At 40.8% G+C, this 24311-nt stretch overlaps 1 protein-coding gene across 2 annotated transcripts in view; it reads right to left on the bottom strand.

Annotated features, from left to right (window-relative positions):
• LOC101851617 (sec1 family domain-containing protein 2) overlaps positions 1-24102 on the bottom strand; it is a 25328-nt gene extending 1226 nt beyond the window's left edge. The window contains exons 1-16 of one of the 2 annotated variants that reach the window (XM_005111505.1): positions 24022-24102; positions 19483-19736; positions 17773-18000; positions 17030-17182; positions 13978-14052; positions 13481-13612; positions 12493-12665; positions 11836-11932; positions 10301-10428; positions 9301-9522; positions 8175-8271; positions 7639-7702; positions 5813-5915; positions 4933-5088; positions 3659-3791; positions 1156-1347 (exon numbers count right to left, since the gene is read on the bottom strand). In XM_005111505.1, coding sequence (XP_005111562.1) covers positions 1258-1347; positions 3659-3791; positions 4933-5088; positions 5813-5915; positions 7639-7702; positions 8175-8271; positions 9301-9522; positions 10301-10428; positions 11836-11932; positions 12493-12665; positions 13481-13612; positions 13978-14052; positions 17030-17182; positions 17773-18000; positions 19483-19659 — 2028 coding nt within the window. In that variant the 5' untranslated portion in view covers positions 19660-19736; positions 24022-24102 and the 3' untranslated portion in view covers positions 1156-1257. Of the gene's footprint in view, positions 1-1155; positions 1348-3658; positions 3792-4932; positions 5089-5812; positions 5916-7638; positions 7703-8174; positions 8272-9300; positions 9523-10300; positions 10429-11835; positions 11933-12492; positions 12666-13480; positions 13613-13977; positions 14053-17029; positions 17183-17772; positions 18001-19482; positions 19737-24021 lie in introns of those variants that run through there. The other variant, XM_005111506.3, reaches the window with a different exon arrangement.
• Between the last annotated feature and the right edge of the window lie 209 nt (positions 24103-24311).

Below are 24311 nucleotides of genomic sequence, written 5' to 3'. Positions count from 1 at the left end.
TATAATATTATTATATACTTTCCACTGCCATAGGCAACGTTCCACCAAAGTTTGCTCAGTCTGTGTGTCATAATGTAATAATCTTACAATGTACATTTTGTGTATTGTAGAAGATGAGAGTGCCAAGTTTTGGTTGTGATCCGCTCCCAGTGGAACTTGTTTGACGTGTCGCCATGACAGATTATGTTTTGGGGGTTTGAAAATGTATCTTGTTGTGTCGTGTGTACTGTACATATTTAAATGATTTTATCTCGTTTGTGTACTGTATATATTTAAATTACTTTCCTGTATTTCTTTTTAAGCACTACATTGTCTTTAGTTTTGTATGGGAGTAGTGGAGGGGTGGGGGGGAAATGGGAGTAGAGGGAGGAGTGATGGGAGAAGTGGGGGGGGGGTAGTGGGGCGATGGGAGTACTGGGGGGGGGGGGAAGCTGGGGAGGGGGGGAGGAATGGGAGTAGTGGTTGGGGGGGGGGGGGGAAGACAGAATGACAACATTCCCCGGAGAGGATGGGCTGCATGGAATGTGTACAAAGAAAGGGACCCTCTATGTGTTAAAGGAATGTAAACATTTACCATTCTACAACTGTTCTTGTTGGTTTTTTCCTTTCATGACACACTGTGGCCATGATATTGTTTCCAGAAGCCTGAAACATTGACAGACAACAGTTATGATTGTCAAGTTGACAGGATCTGTCCATTCTCCTGACGCCCTTATTTTCTACTTTTTTATGTTGTATACAAAGCGATATTACTATCAGATCTGATGTTGTTGTTATTGTTGTTGTACGCTGAGTGTATTAATCCAACATTTTACAATTAAAAGGATTATATTGGAACAATTTCGTGACAAAGCGAGACAGGCCCATTAAAAAATTCCATTTTTCCCCTATTTCCTGAATAATCTTGAGCAACTTGTGTTTTAGAACAAACACAATGAAAGGAATAGTTGACGAAGTCTATGAGTGGGATTCCCATCCCTTAAATTGATGATGACATCTCCACTCCACTCCACATATGCTTGACAAAACTCCGACATCCATAAGGAAGGGAGAGAGCTGCTGACAAACTGTGCCAGCTTACTATTCCCAGTTTTGGATGAAGTAAGGGAACTGAAACACTTCACTACAAACAAATAAACAATCCAAACAATTAAATCTCATGAATTTGTTAAGCATTTAATAAACATAGGTTCTGTCTTTTTTTTTTTCTCCTCCACTCTAACGAAGGCCCAAAGGTCAGAAACAAACGTGTCACCTTCATGAAATGTCTATGTTGACGTTATCATTCACGTACAGAGAGCGGAGTGTGGCTTCCTGACTAGTCAAACACGTACTGCCAATCAAAACCTGGGGATATAATAATAATAGATAGCATTTGTATAGCGCAAATCCCCGCTCAAGAGCAAGCTCTATGCACTTCACAATCTGTATACTATTACGGTACCCAAGTAGACCTGAGAGCATTCTGAAAGAAACTCAACTTCCTGGGAAGCATACAGTGCTAGCAGCCATATATAGGCACTAAAACACTAACATACTGACAAGATCTTTTGCTGACTATGGCCAGATACCCAATTCCCACCTGGGTGAAGTGAGGAAAATTTGTGCAAAGTGCCTTTCCCAAGGACACAACGTCGTGCCCGTGGCTCGAACCCCCGAACCCACAACAAACCTCACGATTGCGAGTCCGGTCGGTAGCTTTACCACTCGGCGACCTACGCCACAAATATGAACGAGAGAAATTAATCAGGAGGTTGGAAGGCCCCACTGGTCCTGTTTTACTTATTTACTTTCTCTCTGTTGTTTCTGTCCGTCTGTTTTACTTTTTCCCAGCACTAAATGACCATTACTGTGCCAATGTGCTTCTCTTTTCTAAAACAAACAAACTGAGAGACTGACAGAAATACGTAAAAAGAATTATAATTATATAAGTATAAGTACACCTTGAAATGAAAACAAGCTTTATAGCCTATATGTTTAATTGGGTTCCTTTATCAACATAATAAAAGTAAAAAAAAGAGCAAAATGAAAACAGGCCTACACAGCCAAGAAATAGAATATCTTACCAGTGCATGGACTATGGGTATTCTAAAATCATGAAAAAATAAGTAGATATATTTGCAACTGAAGAAAGTAAGGGTCGCCTGGTGTCACAGATTAAGTTAGTGAGGTAATGGCCAACAAAGTTTGGTCACATCTAAAGCCAAAATGTCCTTGGAAACCACAGGTTTACATTGTATGTGGCTTTGATCAGCATTTTTCAGTAAGATTCACATAGAAATAAGTTTTTAAAAGGTCATACAAGATGTCAAGCCCCCCCCCCCCCAACAACAACAAAAAAACAACCCAAAACAAAACAAAAAACCCTCAAAAACAAACAAAAATAATAATAAAGACTTCTGAAAAAGTCAATAAAAATTGCCTATCATGGACGAAGAAATGTTTGTTTCTTCGATTTCATCATTTTGAAAAGCGCCTGATTTCATCATTTTGAAGAGCGCCCGATTTCACCACGATGCCACACATATGAGCACCAGGACACCCCAGGTAAAGAGAAGTCTTTGCTTCTGTCTTCAGAGAGAAAAAAAAGTGCTAAATACGGTATAACACGGATACCTCAAAATCATTGGGACCAACCTCGGTAGTTCGTGGGATCTGTAGATCGAGGGATATCTTACAAAAATAAATAAGAAAACCCTCCCCCCCGAGCCCGCAGGCACAGTTTGACGGAGATGTGATTACGAATCTTCTGTGTTTGCCCTCCGTGTTATAGTACAGTTTGAAATGTATCATTGTGACTATAAAGATGCCAACCGGAGATACAAAAAATACTGAACTTTCCGGACCCTGTCGAAATGCACACGCAAGGAAGAAATAATTATTGATCATCATACTGTCTAAACCATCTCGAATGAATGTTATTTTTGACATACCAAGCAATATAAAAATAAAATGCACAAAGAGATTATAAAAATGTAAAAATCCATCAAAATGCAGACGATTTCAGAATTCCGGATATCAGATTTATCAGGAGAATTGGCACCTCTATTAGATCCCAACAGCAACCAGCGTCTGTAGTACCGTATAGCGATAAGGCGATTCATTGTTGCACTCAGAAGACCCGAGTTCAACTCCTAAGTGGGGAGAACAATTTCTATGGAGTATCTCGGTCTTTCTGCTGGGATACTGTATCCCCCTCAGCCCGAGTCGACCCTCATAACCATAGGCAGGGTAGGAAGCCCGCCTCCTGAATGATCTAAATTGTGTTGATGGGAGGGCGTATAAACACCTACATTAAAAAAAAATTTTTTTTTTTAAAAATTGCAACACAGTATGAGTAAGTACAAGGTTGAAGATTAGAAGTGTTATCAAGAGAGTAACAAACACAAACACACACACACACACAAAAAAAAAAAAAAAAAAAAAGAAGGGGGAGAGATAAGGACGATAAATTGTTGCCTAAGAACTATTTTGTCCATTGTAGGCTACTTAAATAAAGAGGCACTGTGGACAAAATAGTCCTGAGGCGACGAAATCTTTGATAGGAAAGAAGGAGGAAACCACACCAGAGCACCCGCCAACCACTCAAGTAAGCATAGTGAGAAAACCCACCTTTCCCAGAGATCCAAGAGGTAAAGGTAAAGGTAAACCCACAAACCTCCAATCCGGGTTTGGCTTTCTCCAAGAGATCCCGGACCTGTTTGACCTCCCCAGAGGTCACCCCGCCCACCACAAACAGGACCAACAGCGGGGCGTCGCCGGGACGGGGTTTGCCGGAGCTCTTAAAGAACCTGTCACACAAAGAACACATGGCATAAAGTGAAGAACATAAAGAACACATGCATCAAAGTGAAGAACCTCACAACACATGGCAGACAGCGAAGAACATAAAGAACACATGGAACAAAGTGAAGAACCTGTCACTCACAAAGAACCATAGCACAAAGTAAACACAGCGAAGAACATAAAGAACACATGGAACAAAGTGAAGAACCTGTCACTCACAAAGAACCATAGCACAAAGTAAACACAGCTGTTTGCGCTGGTGTAAAAAAAGGATTTGGAGGTTTTTGAGAAAAGAGAAACACATTGAAATTTTTACAACGAAGATTTACTTCAGGGAAAAAGTAAGACAGACAGTACAGACAGTCATAAGATAACAAATATAAGATAAGAAAAAACACCCTTATTGTCGAGACCTGACACAGACAGACAGAAAAGCTACTTGTGACACTTTTCTATTTATTCCTTTACTAGCTGGTGAAACTTGTGCTGCGGTAGTAATGGAAAATACTGAAATGTTTGTTTTAATAAGAGTTTTACGGCACCTGCAACACAAAAAGGTCATATAAGTGCCGAAGATTAGAGGAGTTACAAGAGAGTACCAAACACAAAAAAGAAGGAGGGGAGATAAGGACGACTGATGTTTACCAGGAAAGAAGGAGCAGACAACACCATAGCACCCGCCAACCTGCCACAATATAATTTTTATGACAGAAAGCATTGTAACACCCCCTTAATATCCATTTAACACCTAGAGCGGCATTGGATTCCATTTCAATCGTCGAATGTGAGACACTGCCTGGTATGCATTTCATATTATCAGATTATCTCTCTTTTCCAGGATTTCGGGGCATGCCCCTGAAAACTTCCCAGGAGTTGAATGGTTAACCCTATCCGTACGCCTTGGGGTCATTTTGTACCCCAGGGGTTGTATTCTTCATATTTTAGAATACTTCTAGTACGAAGATCTCTTTGAAATTTTCAGTATTTCTCAAAAAATCATTTTGACAGACTGTTATGCAAAGCGTACGGATCGGATTAACAAGCAAATTTCCTCTTTGGAAAGTGATGGCACAGAGTTCCCCACGCCGTACGGATACGATAGTAAAACACGACGTACGGATAGGGTTAACTTCCAAGTGTGCTCACCCAAAGCCTGACTTGAGGAGATCTTTGAGCCCGCCAGACTTGCACTCCACGTCCACCAGCTCCGGCTTGTTAGGGTCCACCACTGCCTCCACCACCCGCCTCAGCAGCGGACGGACATGAGCCGGGGTCATCATGTCTCCAGGGTCAAGGACAGACCTGGGGAAAAGAAAATGTCGCATTGGTGGAGTCAGCCACGAACCAGGGGGCCCCACTGATAAAATTAAGAGGAAAACCAAAACACACATTAAAAGTTTTTTTTACACTTTTAATAAAACGGGTTTTTTTTGTTTTTTTTTGTTTTTGTACAAGTGGTTTTTTTTATTGCCTGAGGGTCGTGTTTGAAACGTACCTCCCCCGCTCTTTCTCTCTCTCACACTCTCACACTCTCTCCATCTCTCCACCTCTTTCAGTCTGCCCTCCTCACCATTAGTGAGTGGGTGGTAGGAGGGTGCCACTAGCAAGTCATACTTCTTCAATTTCCCTCTTGTTTCTGTCTGTCTGTCTTACTTTTCTCGAGTAGTAAATGACGACTCGCTACCTCAGAATGACAAAGTTCTATCTGCTCAGTACCTAGTTTGGAAAAATTTGGTGTAAAAAATTTTGAGTTTCACATGTCAAGCTTTTTCGAATGCAATTTTTTGAATATCTTGATAACGACTCCAAAACATCTTACAGCTTTGATAGAGCAGATAGAACATTTGGTGTTTGATCTCATGGTCTTAGTAACTCAAAACGACCAAAATGTCAGATGGAATTTAGCAATTTTGTAAGTTTGTAAGGTTGTACATTATTGTGTTGATGTGCTTCTCATTACTCAAACAAACAAACAAAAGCAAAGCAACCACCAGTGAGCCAGTTCCCCCCCTCCCCCCCCCCTTACCTGAACTGCTGCATACTGCTCCTCTCCTCTCCCACAGCCTGCAGTTTCTCCCACAGACTCTCCACCTGGTCACTCAGGATGCTCTCGTTGACTTTGTCACCCACTGGCACAGAGACAAAAAAAACAATATTATAATAATAGAATCAAGATTGCATTTAAATAGCGCTCTATCCCATACCAATACTAGTATAAGCTCTTAACACTTTACATCAACCACATGACCACTAAGCGATCTACACAAGATAAAATATTTCACAGTAAAATGAAAAAAACCCCAGTTCAACCACATAAAGAAGAGTTTTCACAACCATACATTGATTTATATACATGTAATAAACTAGAAAATAAATAATCCTAGACAAATATGAAATTTTCCAAAAATCTTTGAGTCCTCTCTCTCTCTCTCATTCTTCGGCAACAAATACATTATCAGCCAGCTGTTCAGATGCACTGTGCCCATAATGTTATTTTGGTGTTTTTTTTCATGGCATTTCCAGGCTTGCCAACCTTTTCAAAACCCAGCCAGGGACACCCAAAATTAAAACATCAGATGGACGTTTAAGTTTTTATTTTGGAATAGCAGCCCAGTCTACAAGTAAAGAGTGACCTCATTCAGGAAACCCCAGAGGCCCAAGGCTTTTTTTTTGTTAGTGTTTTACGGCGCTCGCAACTGCATAAGGCAATATGAGCACATGGGACACATTAAACATTTTCAGTTGGTAGGAAATTTTGAATTTTGCTCGGGTGGCGAACGAAGCCTACTTTTATAGATTTTGGACCACCAAGGGATCTTTAACGTGCGCAACTTGCACACGGGACCTCCGAGATTTTTCGCCCTTGTCCGAGAAGACTAGGTGTAGATCTTTCCTACCAGAAGATCAGGGGTGAGGCTAAAAGACAGCAGTAAGTAGGAGCCAAGGAGTAGCAGTAGAAAGAGTCAGAAGCCCAGAGGAAGGGGCAAAGGAGGTGAAGGGGTGGGGGAAGAAAGTGGAGATGAAAGAAGACGACAGAACATAGATAGAGAGCAGGAAAGGAGGAGAACGGAGTCAATTTGAGAGAAGCAAATTTTTCCCGTCGCTACCCGGATTTGAACCCAGGACCTTTGAATAAAAGGTGGACACCTTAACCTCTAGGCCACAAAAGCCCCCTAATCAGTACTTTTGAACAGCTTGCTGACAATTTTCAGAGTTAAAAGACAAAAGCCAGACAAAAGCAAGGCCAAAGGCCGACTCATCATCATCATCCGGTGCCTTGCCGACTGGCATGGGCGATCATGGACCTCCACTTCACTCTGTCTTGCGTTGCAGCAATGGTGTCTGTTGTTCTTGCTGCTCCTAGCCATGTTGTCATCTTGTCCAGTATCTTTTCCCTCTGTCTGCCTCTGCCTCTCTTTCCATCAAACTCGCCTGTTGTAACAATATTCTCCAATGCTTCTTTCCGCATTGTGAGTACGAAGAACTTTGCCTGTCGCTTTCTTATATTCGTCATAAGCTGTCTTCTACAATTTGCTTTAACCAATACTTTTTCATTTGTTTTTCTTGCTGTCCATGGGATACGTAGCATGTGTCTTATGAACCACAACTCTGTCGCCACAATTGTTCTTTCCAGCTGTTTATTGACTAAAGCCAGACAAAAGCAAGACTAAAGCCCGAAAAAAACCCAACTAAAGCCCGACAAAAACAAGACTAAAGCCCGACAAAAACAAGACTAAAGCCAGACAAAAGCAAGACTAAAGTCCAACAAAAGCCCGATAAAAGCAAGACTAAATCCCAATAAAAGCCAGACAAAAACAAGACTAACGTCCAACAAACTGGTGGACAGCTCACCTATGTGTCTCACAACAGGAGGGAGGTCATCACCGTCTCTCACAATCAGCTCCACCAGCTTCTCCTGAATAGGAAGGAAAAAAAAATGAATCACGACGCGGTGGAATCAGGCACTCATCAATTTTTGGGCATACAGAGTCATTGGTATCATTGTTAAAGTCTGCTTATTTTTGTCTTGCTTTTGTTGAGAAAATGCCTATATCTATCTGAGAAAAACGGGTTCAAAGTTACACAATTATTGCTTTTTAAAGTTAGAATACTAAAGGAAAACAAATTGTGAAAAGATATTTTTAATTGGTTTTTATATGAAACAGCTCGTGAATTATTTTCTAAATTGGTTAGGGAATCCCCTGTAATTATAACTTTAAATCAACCACAATCGACCACACTGACTATTTTTGCCAATATTTCGGTTTGAGGTTTAGCGACATGTTCCTGGTTTCCTCAGACCGGCTCACATTTTTAAAAACTGTTTTAAAGAAACAAAAGAAGAGCAAATTGTCACACACTGCCAAGCACAAGCAACAAAGACCTACCCTCATCTGCTTGGCCTCTTCCTCATCACCGCAGTCTCCGTCAGACACAGAGAAGGTGAAGGTCAGCAAACACAGGATGTCATCCAGGCTCAGACTCCTGGGTGGAGACAAGACCAGACAAGTTGTGATTGGTTGGAGCCATTTAGCAAAGGTCGGAACATTTGATTATACATCAAAACAGCTGCTACTATCTTTTAAATTGACTGAGAGGTAAAAGAATAATACTAAGATTCTCAGAAGATATTGGCTGTTCATATGAAATGAATAAATTTGCTATACAGTATACGGCTACTTTGAAAATTTAGTTTCTGGTACCTACTCCTGCTCCCGTGCGGACACAGCCAAGTTCTTGGCGCTTTACATAAATCCAAGTACGAAAAACAATAACTGAAAGAAAAAAAATCTGCTCAAATGAAAGGAAGATGGGAATACGGGGTTCAGGGATGTGAGAGTAACAAGAAAGTTGTTTCTTTTTTTAAATGTAGGTGTTTGTACGCCACCATCATCAACACAATTTAGACATCATTTAGGAGGCCAGTTTTTGACCCTGCTCGTTATAGCCAACCCACAAGTGATCCAAATTGTGTCGATGGAGGAGTAAAAAATACTTGCATTAACTCTTAGTGTACTGCGAGCTACATTAGTTGGCTCACAGCATCACTGGGTTGTTTACAGTCAAAACAAAACTCACCTCAACAAATCTATCATATCTATAATCAAACTGTATATTTACTGCTTGGTGGATCATTCATTTCTTCTCAGTTTGGGGATAATTTTAAGCGAAGCAAAGCGGCAAATTATTGACGAAGTTATAGGGAAGTGGGGTTGAAAACTTGGATGACGAAATTGTCTGTGCACAAAAGACAAATCATTACCCTCCATATACTAAGATTTAAACGAAAAAAAGACAAATCATTACTCTCCATATACTAAGAGTTAAACGAAAAAAAGACAAATCATTACCCTCCATATACTAAGAGTTAAAAAAAATAAAAAAATATTACCCTCCGTAAACTTAAAGTTATAAAAAAAAGTATGCAAAAATGTGTTCCACCCCCCCCCCCCCCCACCCCCACAACACACAAGACACAAAACAAACTTCCCCAGCCAGCCATCCCTCACTCACCTCTCCGAGACCGGTTTCTCCGCCTCCTGTACGATGGCTCGGTACAACACGGCCAGCCCACTCGGAGTCGCGTCCCCTTCCTCCGCCACGGCCTGCACCAGGTTCTTCTCCAAGGCCACCTGACTGTCCAGGTGACCGGACGACGGGTGTCGCAAGGTCTGGCACATTGCTGCAGCAACTTGAAGGGTGTCCAGGTGTTTGCTGATCAGTGGGTACTTGCCACTATAGCAGGAGAAGAATATTTTCAAAGTTTTAGTTCGAGTTTTACAGCATGAGCAACACAAAGAGGCCATACATCAGTTCTGAAGATTAGTGAAGTGGAACATACAACAGTTTTGTTTTTTTAATGACTGAATAGATAAATGTGAGGCAGCGTGGAGGAATCAGGCTCTTGTCAAAATAATCAAAATGAAGAAACTTGCATTTTTTCCGTAGGTTTGTGAATTTTAATGGAATTTTTGTTTTTTAGCTCAACACCATTCGTGCCCATTAAAATAAAGAACTCATTTCTGTGTGAATTTTTCTGAAAAACGTTGATTAAAGGTACAAAATATGTAAATTTTCAGTTACCACGGACTCTTAAGCTAAGGAAATAATTAATCTTTGGTGGACATTTTCTCTCTAATTTTACCTCTGACAACAGGTGACCCCCACCTCCTTCATTCGCAAATATCTCGACTTGTATTCTAGATAAATGGATATTTTTTCCATCTAAATAGAGACAAGTGAACAAGCTTTAAGATGATACCAATTGCTCTACATGCCCAAAAATTGATGAGAGCCTGATTCCACCACGCTGCCTCACAAATAAGTAAAAGGAGGTGAAAGGAACAAATTTTATAGAAGAAAATTTTCCATCACTATCAGGTTTCAAACTCGGGACCTATTGAATGAGAGGCGAACACCATAACCTCTAGATCACGAGAGCGAGCCCCCCCCCTCAATTAGATCTAATAACAATGGAACCACCCCCCCTCCAATAATAACAAGGTGAACTCACGAGAACAAGGCCAGAGTAGAGTCCAGCTGGTCAGCCGTCACCCGACCCGGGCGGGCCGCCAGATTGAGAGGCAGTTTTTCCGACGCTGCTGTCTCCACCAGTTTGCGGTTTACGTCCATCAGCGCTTCCTGTGGGGAAAAAAAAATACCGTCACATTGCCTGTCTGTCGTTTGTTTCAGCCCGAACTCTTTTTTCTCTTTACTATTTAAAAAGTAAAAGTTTAATGGCATTTTCAACACAATTAGGTCCTTAATATATATATATATATATGTTAGCGGTTCTCATCCATAAACGCTTCCTGTGGAAATAAACACCAACATACTGTCTGTCTGTTGTTTGTTTCAGCCAGATTTCTTTTTCGTTCAACTTCTGACAGCCTACACCATCGAGTTTTGTCAAAGTTTTCCCACTAATCTTGAACCAATTTCTGCCTGTCTGCTGTTTCTCCGTCTCCTGTATGATGGCTCGGCTTGATTTCTTTTTTCGTACAACTTCTGACAATTTCTGCCTGTCTGCTGTTTGTTTCAGCTTGATTTCTTTTTCCTTTTTTCTTTTTAAAAGTAAAAGTTTAATGGCATTTGCAACACAATTAGGTCCTAAATATATACGTTAGCGGTTCACGCCCATCAGCCCCATCTAGAGAAATAAATAGCCATACTCATACTGTCTGTCGTTTGTTTCAGCCTGACTTTTTTTTGCAGATCACTTTTAGGACATTTGCAACACAATTAGGTCCTATATATGTACGGAAGACTAGAGGTGCGGCGAGAGAGTAACACATACAGAAAAGAAGGACAGATAAGTACGATAGATTTTTGATAAGAAAGAAGGGGCAAACTACACCTTCTTTCCTATTAAACATCTATCGTCCTTATCCCTCCCTCCTTCTTTTACTTGTACATTACTTTCTAATTGCACCTCGAATCTTCAGCATTTAAATGACCTAATTGCATTGCAGGTGCCATAAAACTCTTACTAAAACTTTACAAAAGCAACAACTTAACCACCAGCCCCCTCCCCCAAAATTAAAAAAAAAAACACAACCAAAAAACACCTGGCCCTCTCACTGCTAGAAGAATTTGTTCTGCAGGTCATCAAACCCACATTAAGTGTCTGACTGCAGTTTTATTTTTCACGGAATGATCCCACTGTTCTCTCTTTCTTGCCCTTTTTAACTCCCAGTGGAGCACAGGCCATCAACAACATTACTCCAGCGAAGCCTGTCCTGAGCATCCTTTTCTATCTGTTTCCATGATGTCCCCGCTTTTTCAATTTATTCTACACTCCATATTCTCTCCTCTCCTCGGTGATGAAGGTCCTCCATCTTCCAGAACGGCGGTCGTGTTGTTTTTGCTGTTGATATTTTTGTGGCTGCTTTTTGTTTTACGGGAAAGGGCTGCTAACCCTTTGTCCAACCGACCTTAGTCGCCTTCTACGACATGCGCAGTACGGATACAGTGGTCCTATTCTTTGCTCCCCTGTCTCTTGGACAGGGCCCCAAGAACCACACGGGTGGATCCCACTGTTACTGTTACCTTTTGTCTTTTGTGAATCAAGGGCACCAGGTGAGACGGGAGCTTCGAGCTGTCAGTTGAGGCAAGACTCCCGGGTAAAATAACACTTGACGAACTCCTGCAAGAAAACCGGAGAAAGAAATAAAAGTCTGTCCACTCTGGAGAAAACATAATACAACAAATAAAACCCCCACAAAAAAAAAAAACCCAGGAGAAAAGAAAATACAAGTTCAAGACAAACCAACGACAAAAACCACAAAGGACCAATCAGCAAAGCTGCAAACAGCATGGTGCATTTCACTGTCCCAAAATATCCAAAAGTAGAGTGGGAATTGTTTAAGACAGGCAGCCACAGTCTAGGAGAAAGGAAAAAAAGTGGTCACATTAGACAGATGGACTTCTTACATGGTATCATCATAACATTAAAACACACAGGGGGAGAGAGGTCATTTGTACAGGTGATGGTCATCTTATACAGGTGGCCATTAACACAGGTATGACTGTACTTTAAAACTATTAAAAAACAGCAACACTGTCATTTACTGCAGAAAAGGACTAATTCTGTGTCTGATAATGTATAGTTTTTTTCAAAAAGTTATGAATAAACAAAGACGCGCTCTATTTTCTAGAAACAAGAACCAACGTTTTACTTTCTACAAAATTCCCAACATAACGTACTTGTCGACCTGGCACAGAGAGCTCATGTCAACTTGGCAGTCGCTGGAGTGTCCTTCCAGCCGGGGCAGTGTGTTCATCAGTCTGTCCAGCAGTGTGTCCATCTGGTGGGTGAGGGCAGACGCTGTATCCAGCGTGCGGTCCAACAACACAATAGAAGCTCGGTTCTGACACGTCTGCAGGAAAAAGAAAAAGAAAAAAAAGAACAAATATTAATGAATCCTTAAAACATCTGTAACAAATAGCCTGTGGTGTCAGGAGGAAGTTATAAAATGTGTCACCACACAGTGGAATCAGGCGCTCATCATTTTTTGGCTATGTGGAGTTATTGGTATCACCTTGAAGCTTATTCATTTGTCTTGCTTTTGAAGGAGGTCAGAGTCCCTTGCATTCAGAGGTAAAATTAGCGAGAAAATGGCCGCCAAAGTTTGGCGATTTCCAAACCTTTAGCGGACCTCGAAACCACAAATTTACATTTTTCATACTTTTAACCAACATTTTTCAGTAAATTCCAACTAGAAATGTGTTTTCAAATGAACATAGAAGATGTTGAGCCCCCAAAAAATGAAATCATCGATAAATATTGCCCAGAAGGCAGAAAAATGCCTGTTTCTTCGAATTCGATATTTTGACGAGCGCCTGATTTCGCCACGATGCCTCACAAACACACAAATATTAATCCTCCAAGAGTAGCTAACAACTAGCCAGTGCTGTCATGGGAAAGTTATATGTTATGATTTCACCAAGGTATATTGGAAAATGCTCGAGAAAAGGCACTGTCTGCTTCCCGGGAAACAACGTTTCTGAGTGTTTTATCGTCTGCTGGGGTAATGATATAGAGTTAAGCGCATAGAGCTTTCTGTCGAGCGGGAAATGCGCTATACAAAAGCTTTTTATTATTTATTACTATTAATAGTTGTTTGTGCAGGTGGATTGTCTTGGGTAGGTGGTGGTGGAGGTCGTTAGAGCAGGTTTGACGAAGGTATCTTACTTTTCTCCGAGACCTTGCAGGGGGGTAACTCTCTAGCTCGGTGGCGATGAGTCGGCTGGTGTGTCCCACGGAGTAGATGTCCTCCCTCACGTCCAGCACCTGCAGCAGCGCGTGGAGACCGCTCGACAACATCTGAGGACGTGACGGACAACACACAAAAAAAAGATAAGATGAGATGAGATAAGTTGAGATAAGATGAAATAACAGGGATGAGAAGAGATGAGAAGAGAAGAGAAGATAAGGTAAGATAAGATAGGATAAGATGAAATGGGATGAGATAAGAAGATTAGATTAGATTAGATGGCAAAATGCAAACAATACAAGAGGCAAAATGTAAGATGATTTTCAGCAACAGAACACTTAATGTCATAGACTGTCAACAAAATTACTATTAAGCTCTGTCAGGGCTCAAGTAGGAATGGACAGAAGATTTAAAACCGAAACTTTCAATTTTATGATGTCTCTGACCTTCAAAGGGCTTTCTTTCAAGTACAAACCTTTATTTGTTGCTGTAGAGCTTCTGGCAAATTAGAGCATTCGACGTCTTCGAGGCTTTGTATCGATTTGCTGTCCTATAAGTTGAAAAGGATGAAAAATAATTGTGTTGAAAGAAAAGAAAACATACTAACTGCTCAGTGTAAGACTCCGCCATACTTCACTTTTCAAAACAGCGTTTAGCGGAGTGGAGTCGTACAATAAGAAATCTATAGTATCTCAGAAAATCCCTGAAATGAACAAACGTTACACAGCAAATGGACAAAAACAAAAGGAATAAAAAGTGTGAGGTTTTAAGAAAACCAGTAGCAGACAGGAGACAATTACTTTTAGATATTTTCTAAAAATCAAAAGCAGACAAAGAAGTACACTTTTATTGAAAATGAGATTTTATGTTGTTGTTGTTGTTGTTGTTGTTATTGTTGTTGTTGTTGTCGATCCTGCAACAGCTGAGACCTCACCCTTTTGTCCAATGCCATGTAGTGATAAGTGCAGGTTAGCTGTTGTTGCTGTAGTGTTCCATAGGGTGTGTTGTCAATGTTTGGTCTTGGATGTAGAAGTGTAGCTCTAATATGAAGTTTTACAAATACGTCTGTCCTCTGTCCCAAGGCATAGCAATGTACAATCATGCACAGAGAACATCAATAAAAAACACTCAAAATCACAGAAAGGTCTTACAATTTGCTATTCCCCGACTGATGTCTCTTTAATGTCTCGCTATATTTGGTTTAGCCAAATTATGGACGTGTCGAAAACACATTTTGTAACCTCAGAATTACAAAGTTCTATCTGCTCAGTACCTAGTTTTGAGAAATTTAACGTAAAAGATTATGAGTTTCATATTATGTCAAGCTTGTTCGAATGCAATTTTATAAATACCTTTATAACGACTTCGAATAATCTTATGGTTTTGATAGCAAGGATACAACATTTTATTTTTTATCTCAAGGTCTTAGCAACTCAAAACAGTCAAAAATGTCAGACAGAACGTTGTAATTCAAAGACAGCAATTTGTCAATCCCCAGTGTGTTTGAGTCATCCGTGCCTGATTGTTTCTGACAAAATCAAATCATTTGGATTTATCAGTCTGCTACACTAATATTGTCAATACAGTAGTCTCCGCCTAAGATCCCGGTGCTTGGGAGCAAGGAAATGCAGGATCTTAGGCGAACCGGGATCTTAACTGACGAACCCAGGGAAGAATCTATGGTGACTCATGTTAAGGCTCACAATCGGTAAAATGGTCTCCCTCCACTCTACAATGAACTGACGTGACCGCTTGGTGGGTTTATGACGTATGGCGAGCAAAGAGTGGTTAACCTTGATGACCTATCACGGTGCATAGTGGCATGAGGCGTGCCATTTTCACTTATTATCCTATTATGAGTCTCAAGATCTACGCTTATCCAGTTGCCCCTCCTCTTTACCTGTCAAAAATGTATAGCTTTCCATCTCTGACCGAGTCCCCCCCCCCCTTCCAAACCACCTTTGTCGTTACACACCATTACGTTGTGAACCCACCAATTAAAATTCAGTCTGTCTCGAAAATTCGGGAGTAGAGACAACTGCTGCAATGGTCAAGGAAGAGTTCACAGTTCGATGTGATCCTGCCTGGAGCGAACGTGTAGGCCCTACCCACCCAGCGAGTGATGTAAGTTTAGGTGGCGAGCTCAGGTGTGAGTGCAATGCGTGGGGAAAACAAACGTGTCGGTCAGTTCACACCTCGGTGTGATCCCGTCTGGGGCAAACATTGTATCGCTTCATCGAGTTTTACAACGTGTATGTGATCACATTCACGATAGTGGTTGATCTTTGACGCGACGGACAGTTTATTGATCTCAACTTTTCACTCTAGGTTGATCGGCTGTGCCCGCCCGGGGTTTTGTTTAGCAAATTATGATCTGAAATGCGGGATCTTAGCCGAATGTAGACCATCAGAGCGGGATCTTAGGGGTGACTTTTGTATAGTAAAAATTCTGTTTTCCTAAAACAACGGGATCTTAAGCGAACCGGGATCGTAAGCGGCGGGATCTTAGGCGGAGACTACTGTATCCCCTTCTTGTGTCAAGATGTGGTGCAATTACGCGCTCGTAAATTTTAGGGCATGTGCAGTTATTGATTTCATTTTTAACTAGGATCTTGTTCATTTTTCTTGCTTTAGGTGAAAGAAATACAACTGAAGGAAGTGGGGGTTGCCTGGTTTCAGAGGTAAAATCAGCAAACAAATGGCTGCCAAAGAGTGGTGACTTCCAAAGGTTGAGAGTACTTGGAAACTAAGTTTACATTTTTTGTGCCTTTAATCAACGTTTTTAAGTAAAATCCACACTGAACTGTGTTTTTACAAGGCCATATAAAGTGTTAAGCCAAAAATAAAAATCTGTTCAAAAATTGCAAAACGGGTAGAAAAATGCCGGTTCGTTATTTCTTTTTTTGGCGAGTGCCTGATTTCACCACGTTGCCTCACATATATCTATATTTGAATTAGCAGTTCTCAAAGTAGTAAAGCTACGGAAGTCACTGATCTCAATCCCATTGTTCATGATAGAGTGACGCATCTCTACATTTTTCATACAATCATGTTTAGAATTTAGAAGCATTCATGACTTTAGACAGACTAAGCAGCAAAACTTAAAATTTTTTTTCGAAAAACCATCACATGAGTATCTATCATAGTCTATGTCACTGCCCTCAGACGGCAAAATTATCGAAAGACAATTTTCTAAATCTTATTTTAAAAGGTCTTTCTCTAAAAGCCTCTCAACAGGTGTCTGCGGTGTAGTGGTCACGTACTTCATTGTCACACGCAGGAGGTCTTGAGTTGAATTCCCGATTAGGGAGAAAATTTTCATCGAGTTTCTCAGTCTTTCTGCTGGGATGTCGTATCCCTCTCAGTCAGGGTCTGAAGCCCACTTATATACTTGTATTGGATAGAGCATTATATTACTCCAATCTGATATTATTCTTATATTTAAATGGTCTAAATTGTGTAGATGGGGGCGTAAAAAAACACCTACATTAAAAAAAAAATTTACAGAGTGACTCTCAGTTCTTTACCTTCCCATGCCGTGTGGCGTTGTATTGGTAAGAGATCTGGTTCACGTCGGCGGCCGTCAGAGGGAAGAGTGAGGAGAATGTCGGTGCCAGAAACAGTTCCTGACAGACGACTGCGCTGAACAGAGGGAGGTGTACCACCTCTGCCGTGTAGTTCTGTGAAGAAGAGAAATAAAACTGTACAACCAAAAACAAGAACTTCAAAGATCTTTTCTGTAATACCTTCCGCTTTTAAATTAATAACTTCTGAATCAGTGTCGAGTCAATCTAAGTTCTACAACCATTTCTATTTTTTAACAAGACCCATAACATTTTTAAAAGGCAAGTACATATAAACAAACCCACAACGTATCAAAACATAATGAAAAACAAGAACTCGAAAAGGCTTTTCCGTAACACCTACTAATTAATTAACAACTTTTGCATCAGTGTCGAACCAAGGAGATAAATAGTTTAAAAACAGAGAACTCCCACCACGAAAGTTAGGGAACCAAGATTTTAAAGTGAGATTCTAAAAAATAAGAAAAAAATCTTCACACCAACCACAAGAGCATTAAGAATAGAAGATAACATAATTTGTATAGCGAAGATTCCCGCTCAACAGCAAGCTCTCTCGTATATTATTACCATAGCAGACCGGATAGCAGTCTGAAACAATCTCAACTTCCTGGGAAGCATACAGAGAAAGCTGTCATTTACAGGCGCTAAAACACTTCCTTACATACTGTCAAGCATAAGGCACCCACCATGTTGCCCATCCACTCCAAGACTTTCTCCTCAAACTCTTCAAACACACCGTCCCCCTCCGTGTCTTGGGCCGCACTGTCCACGTGTAACAAGGGGCTCACAGTCGTCATGACAACCACATACTGGAACCGGCTTTGAGTGACAACATCCCGTATGATTTCTTCTGTAACCCCGAGTAACGGAGAACTCACAACGAACACCCCCTTCTGGTGGTTCTCACTCGCTCCCTAAAGAAAAAATAAGAGCGATACATTATGTTACAAAATTGGTTTCAGTAAAAATTTTAAGGCAATTGCAACACAATTAGGTCATTTCTAAGTGCAGAAAATTAGAGGTGCTACTAAGGACTAACAAAAAAAAAAAAAAGGAGGGGAAGCGATAACGATAACTAATAATAATAATCATCATCATAAAAGATAGCATTTGTATAGCATAGATTCCCACTCAACAGCAAGCTTTATGTGCTTTGCAATCTTTTTTTTTTTTGGGGGGGGGGGTGTTATGGCGCTCCCAGCTGCATAAGGTCTTATGAGCGTACAGGACACACATTCAACATTTCCAGTTTGGTAGTTCTTGCTACCTCCTTCAATTGTGTAGACTTCTATTCTAGACAGATTGGGGGGGGGGGGGGAGTGTCATCAAAAGCAAGGCAAAAATAACAGGCTTTAAGAATAAACCAATAACTCCATAAGCCCCAAAAACGACGAGCGCCGGATTCCAACGGGTCATGACACATTTAATATTATGACACCGTCCAATAATCCACTCGTCTATGACAACCGCTTTTCTCCTCTACAGTGCATGGCCGTCTCGGACAACTTCAATTATAATAAAAGAGAAGTTAGTGAGTTCAGACCCACAATTAATGTCAAGCAAATCGCTACCTTAAAATTACAAAGTTCTGTCTGACATTTTTGAAAATGTTCTATAGACTGCTCTATCAAAATCGAAAGATTATTCAGAGTTGTTATCAAGATATTCTAACACAGTGCATTCATTTGATATGTTAAGAAACTCTTAATTTTTTACGTACGGCAAATTTCTCAAAACTAGGTACTGAACAGATAGAGCTTTGTAATTGGTCACTTTCAAGGACAAGCGGGCTAACCCTGATTTCAGGAGTTTAAAAAAATCTTGACCTACACCAAAAGTGGGCATTGCCCTACCTATTGGAGAAGTTTGTTATTATTGATGTGTATATTTTTTCGATTATAGAGAAAACTCTCCATGTCTGTTTTAAAGAAACTGAACAAAGGGCAAAAATTTTACCTTCGATTTTCTCAAAACAGTATTTTTCGGGATAGCCCCCTTGTGTTTAAAAGTGACCAATTTTATGGTAGTTAGTGTCACAGGATTCAGAATGGGTGGTCATTAGGGTGTGCACTTGAGCAAGACATGGTAACCCTTGCTCACTAAAAAAAACCAGGGCGCTGCACAGTGGTGACCAGCACTGATGTGTTTGTAGCATATCTCTATGTCTCAGTATGTACAAGCATCATGCAGATCTTCTATGTATACGTGCCTGTATTTATAGACCCTATTTGTGTCTATGTACCGTGCATAGTATAATATAATAAGTTCTGCCATTGACGCCAAAATTTTCCAACAGGGGTAAATAAAACTGGAATTTGATCTATTATAAAAATTATTCTATAGTGAGTATCAGATTATTATGAAAAACAAATCTTATAATCCAAATTCTGCCATACCTCAAAGGAAGAGAATTCCCGGACGTCGTCAGCACCAGCTGCCAGGAGTAACCCGATACCCCCAGACCAGTGGAGTAGCTCCGCCATACCAGTGTCCAAGTACACGATAGCATGGTTGACCTTTGACATGAAGGACTGCCATATGGTCTGGTTTTCCTGCCACAGAGTCGTCTGCATTTTGCGACCACCGAGGCAAACGGCCGTCAGTAAGGAACAATTGTTGTGCGGTGAGTAGGATACGAGGTGAATCACGTCTGTTGAAAAGAATTTTAGCATATACACCAGGTCTGTCACAGAAATAAGTTTCCCTGGTCTGTAAAATCAACAATTTTTATTTTACAGATGAAATTTTGTAGCATTCAATACAGAAACAAATTTTTTTTTAAAATTTGCACCTTGAGGGTTGCTTGTGGCAGCGACAAAACATGAATTAGATCTAGATCTTATGGCATCATGTTACTGTAGATTCATAATGAGCCAGTACGCCAGAGACCCTGAAGCGGCAGGTAATCGTGAACTAGATCTAAGCGTGAGAATTCTGTTAAAGTCGAATGTCAGCACCTCGGGACCGTAAAAAGGTGTAATATTACATTGGTTCAAGACCCCCCCCCCCTTTTTTTGTACACTTTTCTAACCGAAGCTTTTACCCCTCCCCCCGTCATTTAGCAATGACCACGAAAAACCTTTTTTTTGTCTGAAAGTGTTTGCAAATATGTGCGTTTTGAAGCTGTATATCCACAGAGCATGGAACTTTTTGAATTTTTGAAATCCATCAATAAACAAAAATGTTACGAATTTTTTAACAATTAATATTTTATAGACTTTTACATAATGAAAAACCCCCAAAATATGGGACGTTCTTTGATGAGTTTTGAGACAATATTCGTCATAACTCACTCATTTCTCGGAGTATTTAAATTAAACTTGGCAGCCCAGTACATTTTCTAGTGTAGAATCTAGTCCTGCTTTCAGATTTTTTATAGCTATCTTACTTTTTGAGTTATGAAGACATTTATAGGTAAAAATGTGGCGGTTTTCGGTGGGTTTTGAGACAATATTTGTCATAGCTCGCCTATTTCTTGGAGTGTGTAAATGAAACTTGGCAGTCTAGTACAGTTTTTAATGCAGAATCTAGTCATGCGGTCAGATTTTTAATATCTATCCTACTTTTTGAGTTGTAAAGACATTTACAGGTAAAAAAAGGGGCGTTCTTCACAGATTTACAAAGATTATCAGTCATATATTCTTCTCCCAAAGTCATGATATTTGAATGAAACTTGGCAACGTAAAAGATTCCTCCTTGCTAAGCAATGCTCTGGACCAATTTGTCACAAAAATTTAAGTAGAGAGCTGGATTTATTAGTTTAATAAATCCAGTTCTCTACTAGTAAAAGCATGCACACTTTGTAATAGAAAATAGATCATCGTCTCTGTATATCCATTGTTGGACAGCGTCCTATTGTGTGGTAGATTGAGATGCGTTAAGATAATATTATTATAGTTTACAAGTCCTGGGAACATTTCGCATTGTAGGCTACAACTCTCTCTCTCACACACACACACACACACACACCAGACCTGCCACTCTATGAAACCTCAAAATCAGGATCTCAGGGAGAAAAAATCGGGATTAGGTGAAAAAAATCGGGATCAACAGCAAATCACCAACGTGACTGCGAAAGCTGACTTAATATTTTTCCAGGGGTGTCCATAAATTACTTGGCATATGCACTTTGAGTGTCTTTGTTTGTTTGCGTGCGCAAACACGCGCGTGCGCGCGCGCGCGTGTGTGTGCGAGTTATTATTTTTTGTAAATCCTGAAACATCCCTTCAAGCACTCCTAGTCCAAGTGTCAATATCCCCCCCCCCTTCCACCCCACTAATAAGTCCCGAAATACATGAACTTAAGTTGACCCCATCAACGGACGGTCCCCGACACGCAGAACTCACACGGCGATGATATGTCGCGTGACACGAATGCGCGATTAAAACAATTTTACTAACGGGTCCGACTAACTGCGCGTTCACACAAAACACTCGGATGAGCGACAGTCGTTCTACTTCTACTTCTAGTACTCTAGGATAATGACGGAGGCCGACCGACCAATGGTACCAACAAATCTCTTATCCCTCATAATGCGTTCAGACTAAAGCAACGACAACGGCCGTATGTTAGTCTTGTCAGCGCAGATGTAGTTATGTAAGGGTCGCTCGTCCGAGTGTTTGATGTAACGCGCAGTTACCAGACCCCGGACAAGGCTTGTTTTGAAAGTAACAGCGGAACTACGAATATTATCGATTATTTGTATGTCCCAAATTGTAACAGTTACCAGGCTATCATCGGAGAATTCTGAGTGTGGGCAAAGATCACACACAACTTGGGGCGAGTCAACTACTAAATGCGGCATCGATATTTCGGGAAATAGTGCTCCGAGTTTCTACTGACAAAAAGGTCAACGGGTGCTTCCCGCGATAAAGGAGAAGGCAGAGTAAGTTTTTAGAAAAATACAACAGAACAGCAGACTGGGACAAAACATCGGGATACACACGATGGAAATTGGGAAAATCGGGATGCTTGAGATTTGGGGCAAAAGATCGGGATATTCCTGACTAAATCGGGATGAGTGGCAGGTCTGCACACACACACACACACACACACACACACATGATGCACGCGCGGGCACTCACGTACGCACGCGTGAACGATAACAATGAATAAACGGGACTATCTTCCCACATAAGCGGGGCCTCGTTCGTAGCGCCCGAGGCGACCGATGGCTGATGACGTCACTCTCAGCGGAAATTTCCCAGCCGTTGGTCGTTCACCCAGCACGTGCAAAAATGGCAATGCCGCTTTTCCCTTAGTTACTCCCACATTTTTAAAGATTACGCAAAAACCGCTAAACATAGAAGCATGAAATTTTAAGGGAAAGAAAAATGGTGTACAACGTATCAGTCAGTTTGACAAATCACAGCCCCGAAAAATCTTCAAAGCGCAGCACATCAACCACTTTCGCCAACGTTTTCGACTGCTTCTTGGATGGGTACAAATTTGTCAAACTGCATTACTACGAGATTGACCTCTTTTCTGATTGGCTGCCAAATTTCATTCATATCCATTCACAAGAAGCGACGTGAGAGCGAGTTGAAGACAACAACCTTTGCGTTAGTTCTTCCCATGAAACACCCCCGCGGCGGGGGCCAAAAATCGGCAGAACAAAACGCGCTCGGTGGGCATTGCTACGTCATTCCAGACGTAAGACGCAAGATTATAAAAATATTTATATTAATTTGAACATCCCTCGGGCAATACCCTACAACCCTTCCACAATCGCAGTTCCGTGCAGTTGCCCTGATTTTCGAGAAAATTGTCTTCACTCTATTGTTTATGTCCTGTCTGGCATTCCTGTTCTGGATGTGAACAAATTGATTGTGGACTTTAACAAATGGGTGTCTACAAAATCACCAAGAAGACAGTTGAAGAGACCTAACCCTAACCCAACCCTCGCCTACCCCTACCCTTTACCCCAAGAATCTAGATCTACCCCTAACCCAAACCCTCTATGCACAGTGGTCGCTCCCTGTTACAGCCACTCCTAGGCCTACCCCACTGTTTAGATTTTGAAAGTGGCTATTCTCACCCGCCCGGAAGTTCTCGCAAGATCAACTCCTCCCCTCTTCTCTCTCTCTCTGTCTCTTTCTGAATACTGTCTATCGGTGTGGACGATCAAATTGACCAAAACAAAGTTAAAAAATGATGTTAAAACACAAAAGTAAATAAATTAGGTTGTCTACAAAGATGCTACGGCTATTTAACTTTTCTAATCGAGCCGAACTACGCGGGTCGCCATTTTGTTTTGCCCGGAAATTCTCGCGCTACTCCTCTCTCTCTTTCTCCACTGCCCACAGACAAAATTGTACGCTTTTAGTAGGCTACAGTTGTAATGGAACGTTTGTTCACGGCACAGAATTCTACAATTTTTCTGTTATTCGTTATCACAGTATAGAATTCTGTGGTTTAGGGTGAACGCAAAATTTGGTGAACGCGCACCGGGTGAGAATAGCCACAAGACTCGCCGGCGATTTTGTAGTTTCGTTCGTTAAAGTCAAGAGTAGGGGGGGTACAGGGGGGCATGCCCCCCTGAATTTTATCCTAATTTGATGTTTTGCAGTTAGGTTGCATCCCTGCTCTTTGTGTAGCCTAATTCAAATAGTATTTGGTCTTCAAGACTTCTGGATTTCATCTCTGGATGTAAACAAATGGATCTTGGACTTAAACGAACGAAACTACAAGATGACCGACTCGCCTGCTCTATTCTCACTAATGAACTAATGAATTACTAATGAAACTCTATTTAGAGGTGGCCTTAGCCTTAGATTTTATTTTGACTGCTTTTTCCATCCTGTCGTTTCAATTCTTTATGACAAGAGCACACACATACTGAATTAAAAACACTTGCTCTTAAATCTACCTTGGCTAAAATATTTATTACATGTTATTTGAAAATACAATACAAAGATAAACATTTTGATTTTTACCATCTGATTTGGAGACACATTATTATGATACCCCACTTTGTTTAGTTTACGTGGTGTCTGGTAGAATGGCAGTTATTTCCCCTACGACTCGTACACTACCTCTCTCGCATTGAACTTTATTCATTATATTATATTACAATTAGAGCTTACGATATTATTGTTGATTCCTGTTATCAATGATGCCCTTCCTCTTTACTCGCCTTTAACTTCTAAATATTTAACCAAGCCTTAGAGTTTGGATAATGAATGACGCTTGAAGGCTTTAATACGTAGGCTATAAATAACCTTTC

The sequence above is a fragment of the Aplysia californica genome, unplaced genomic scaffold, assembly GCF_000002075.1.
Source record: "Aplysia californica isolate F4 #8 unplaced genomic scaffold, AplCal3.0 scaffold01068, whole genome shotgun sequence".
Classification (NCBI taxonomy): Eukaryota; Metazoa; Mollusca; class Gastropoda; order Aplysiida; family Aplysiidae; genus Aplysia; species Aplysia californica.
This window is presented reverse-complemented; position numbering and strand designations above follow the sequence as displayed.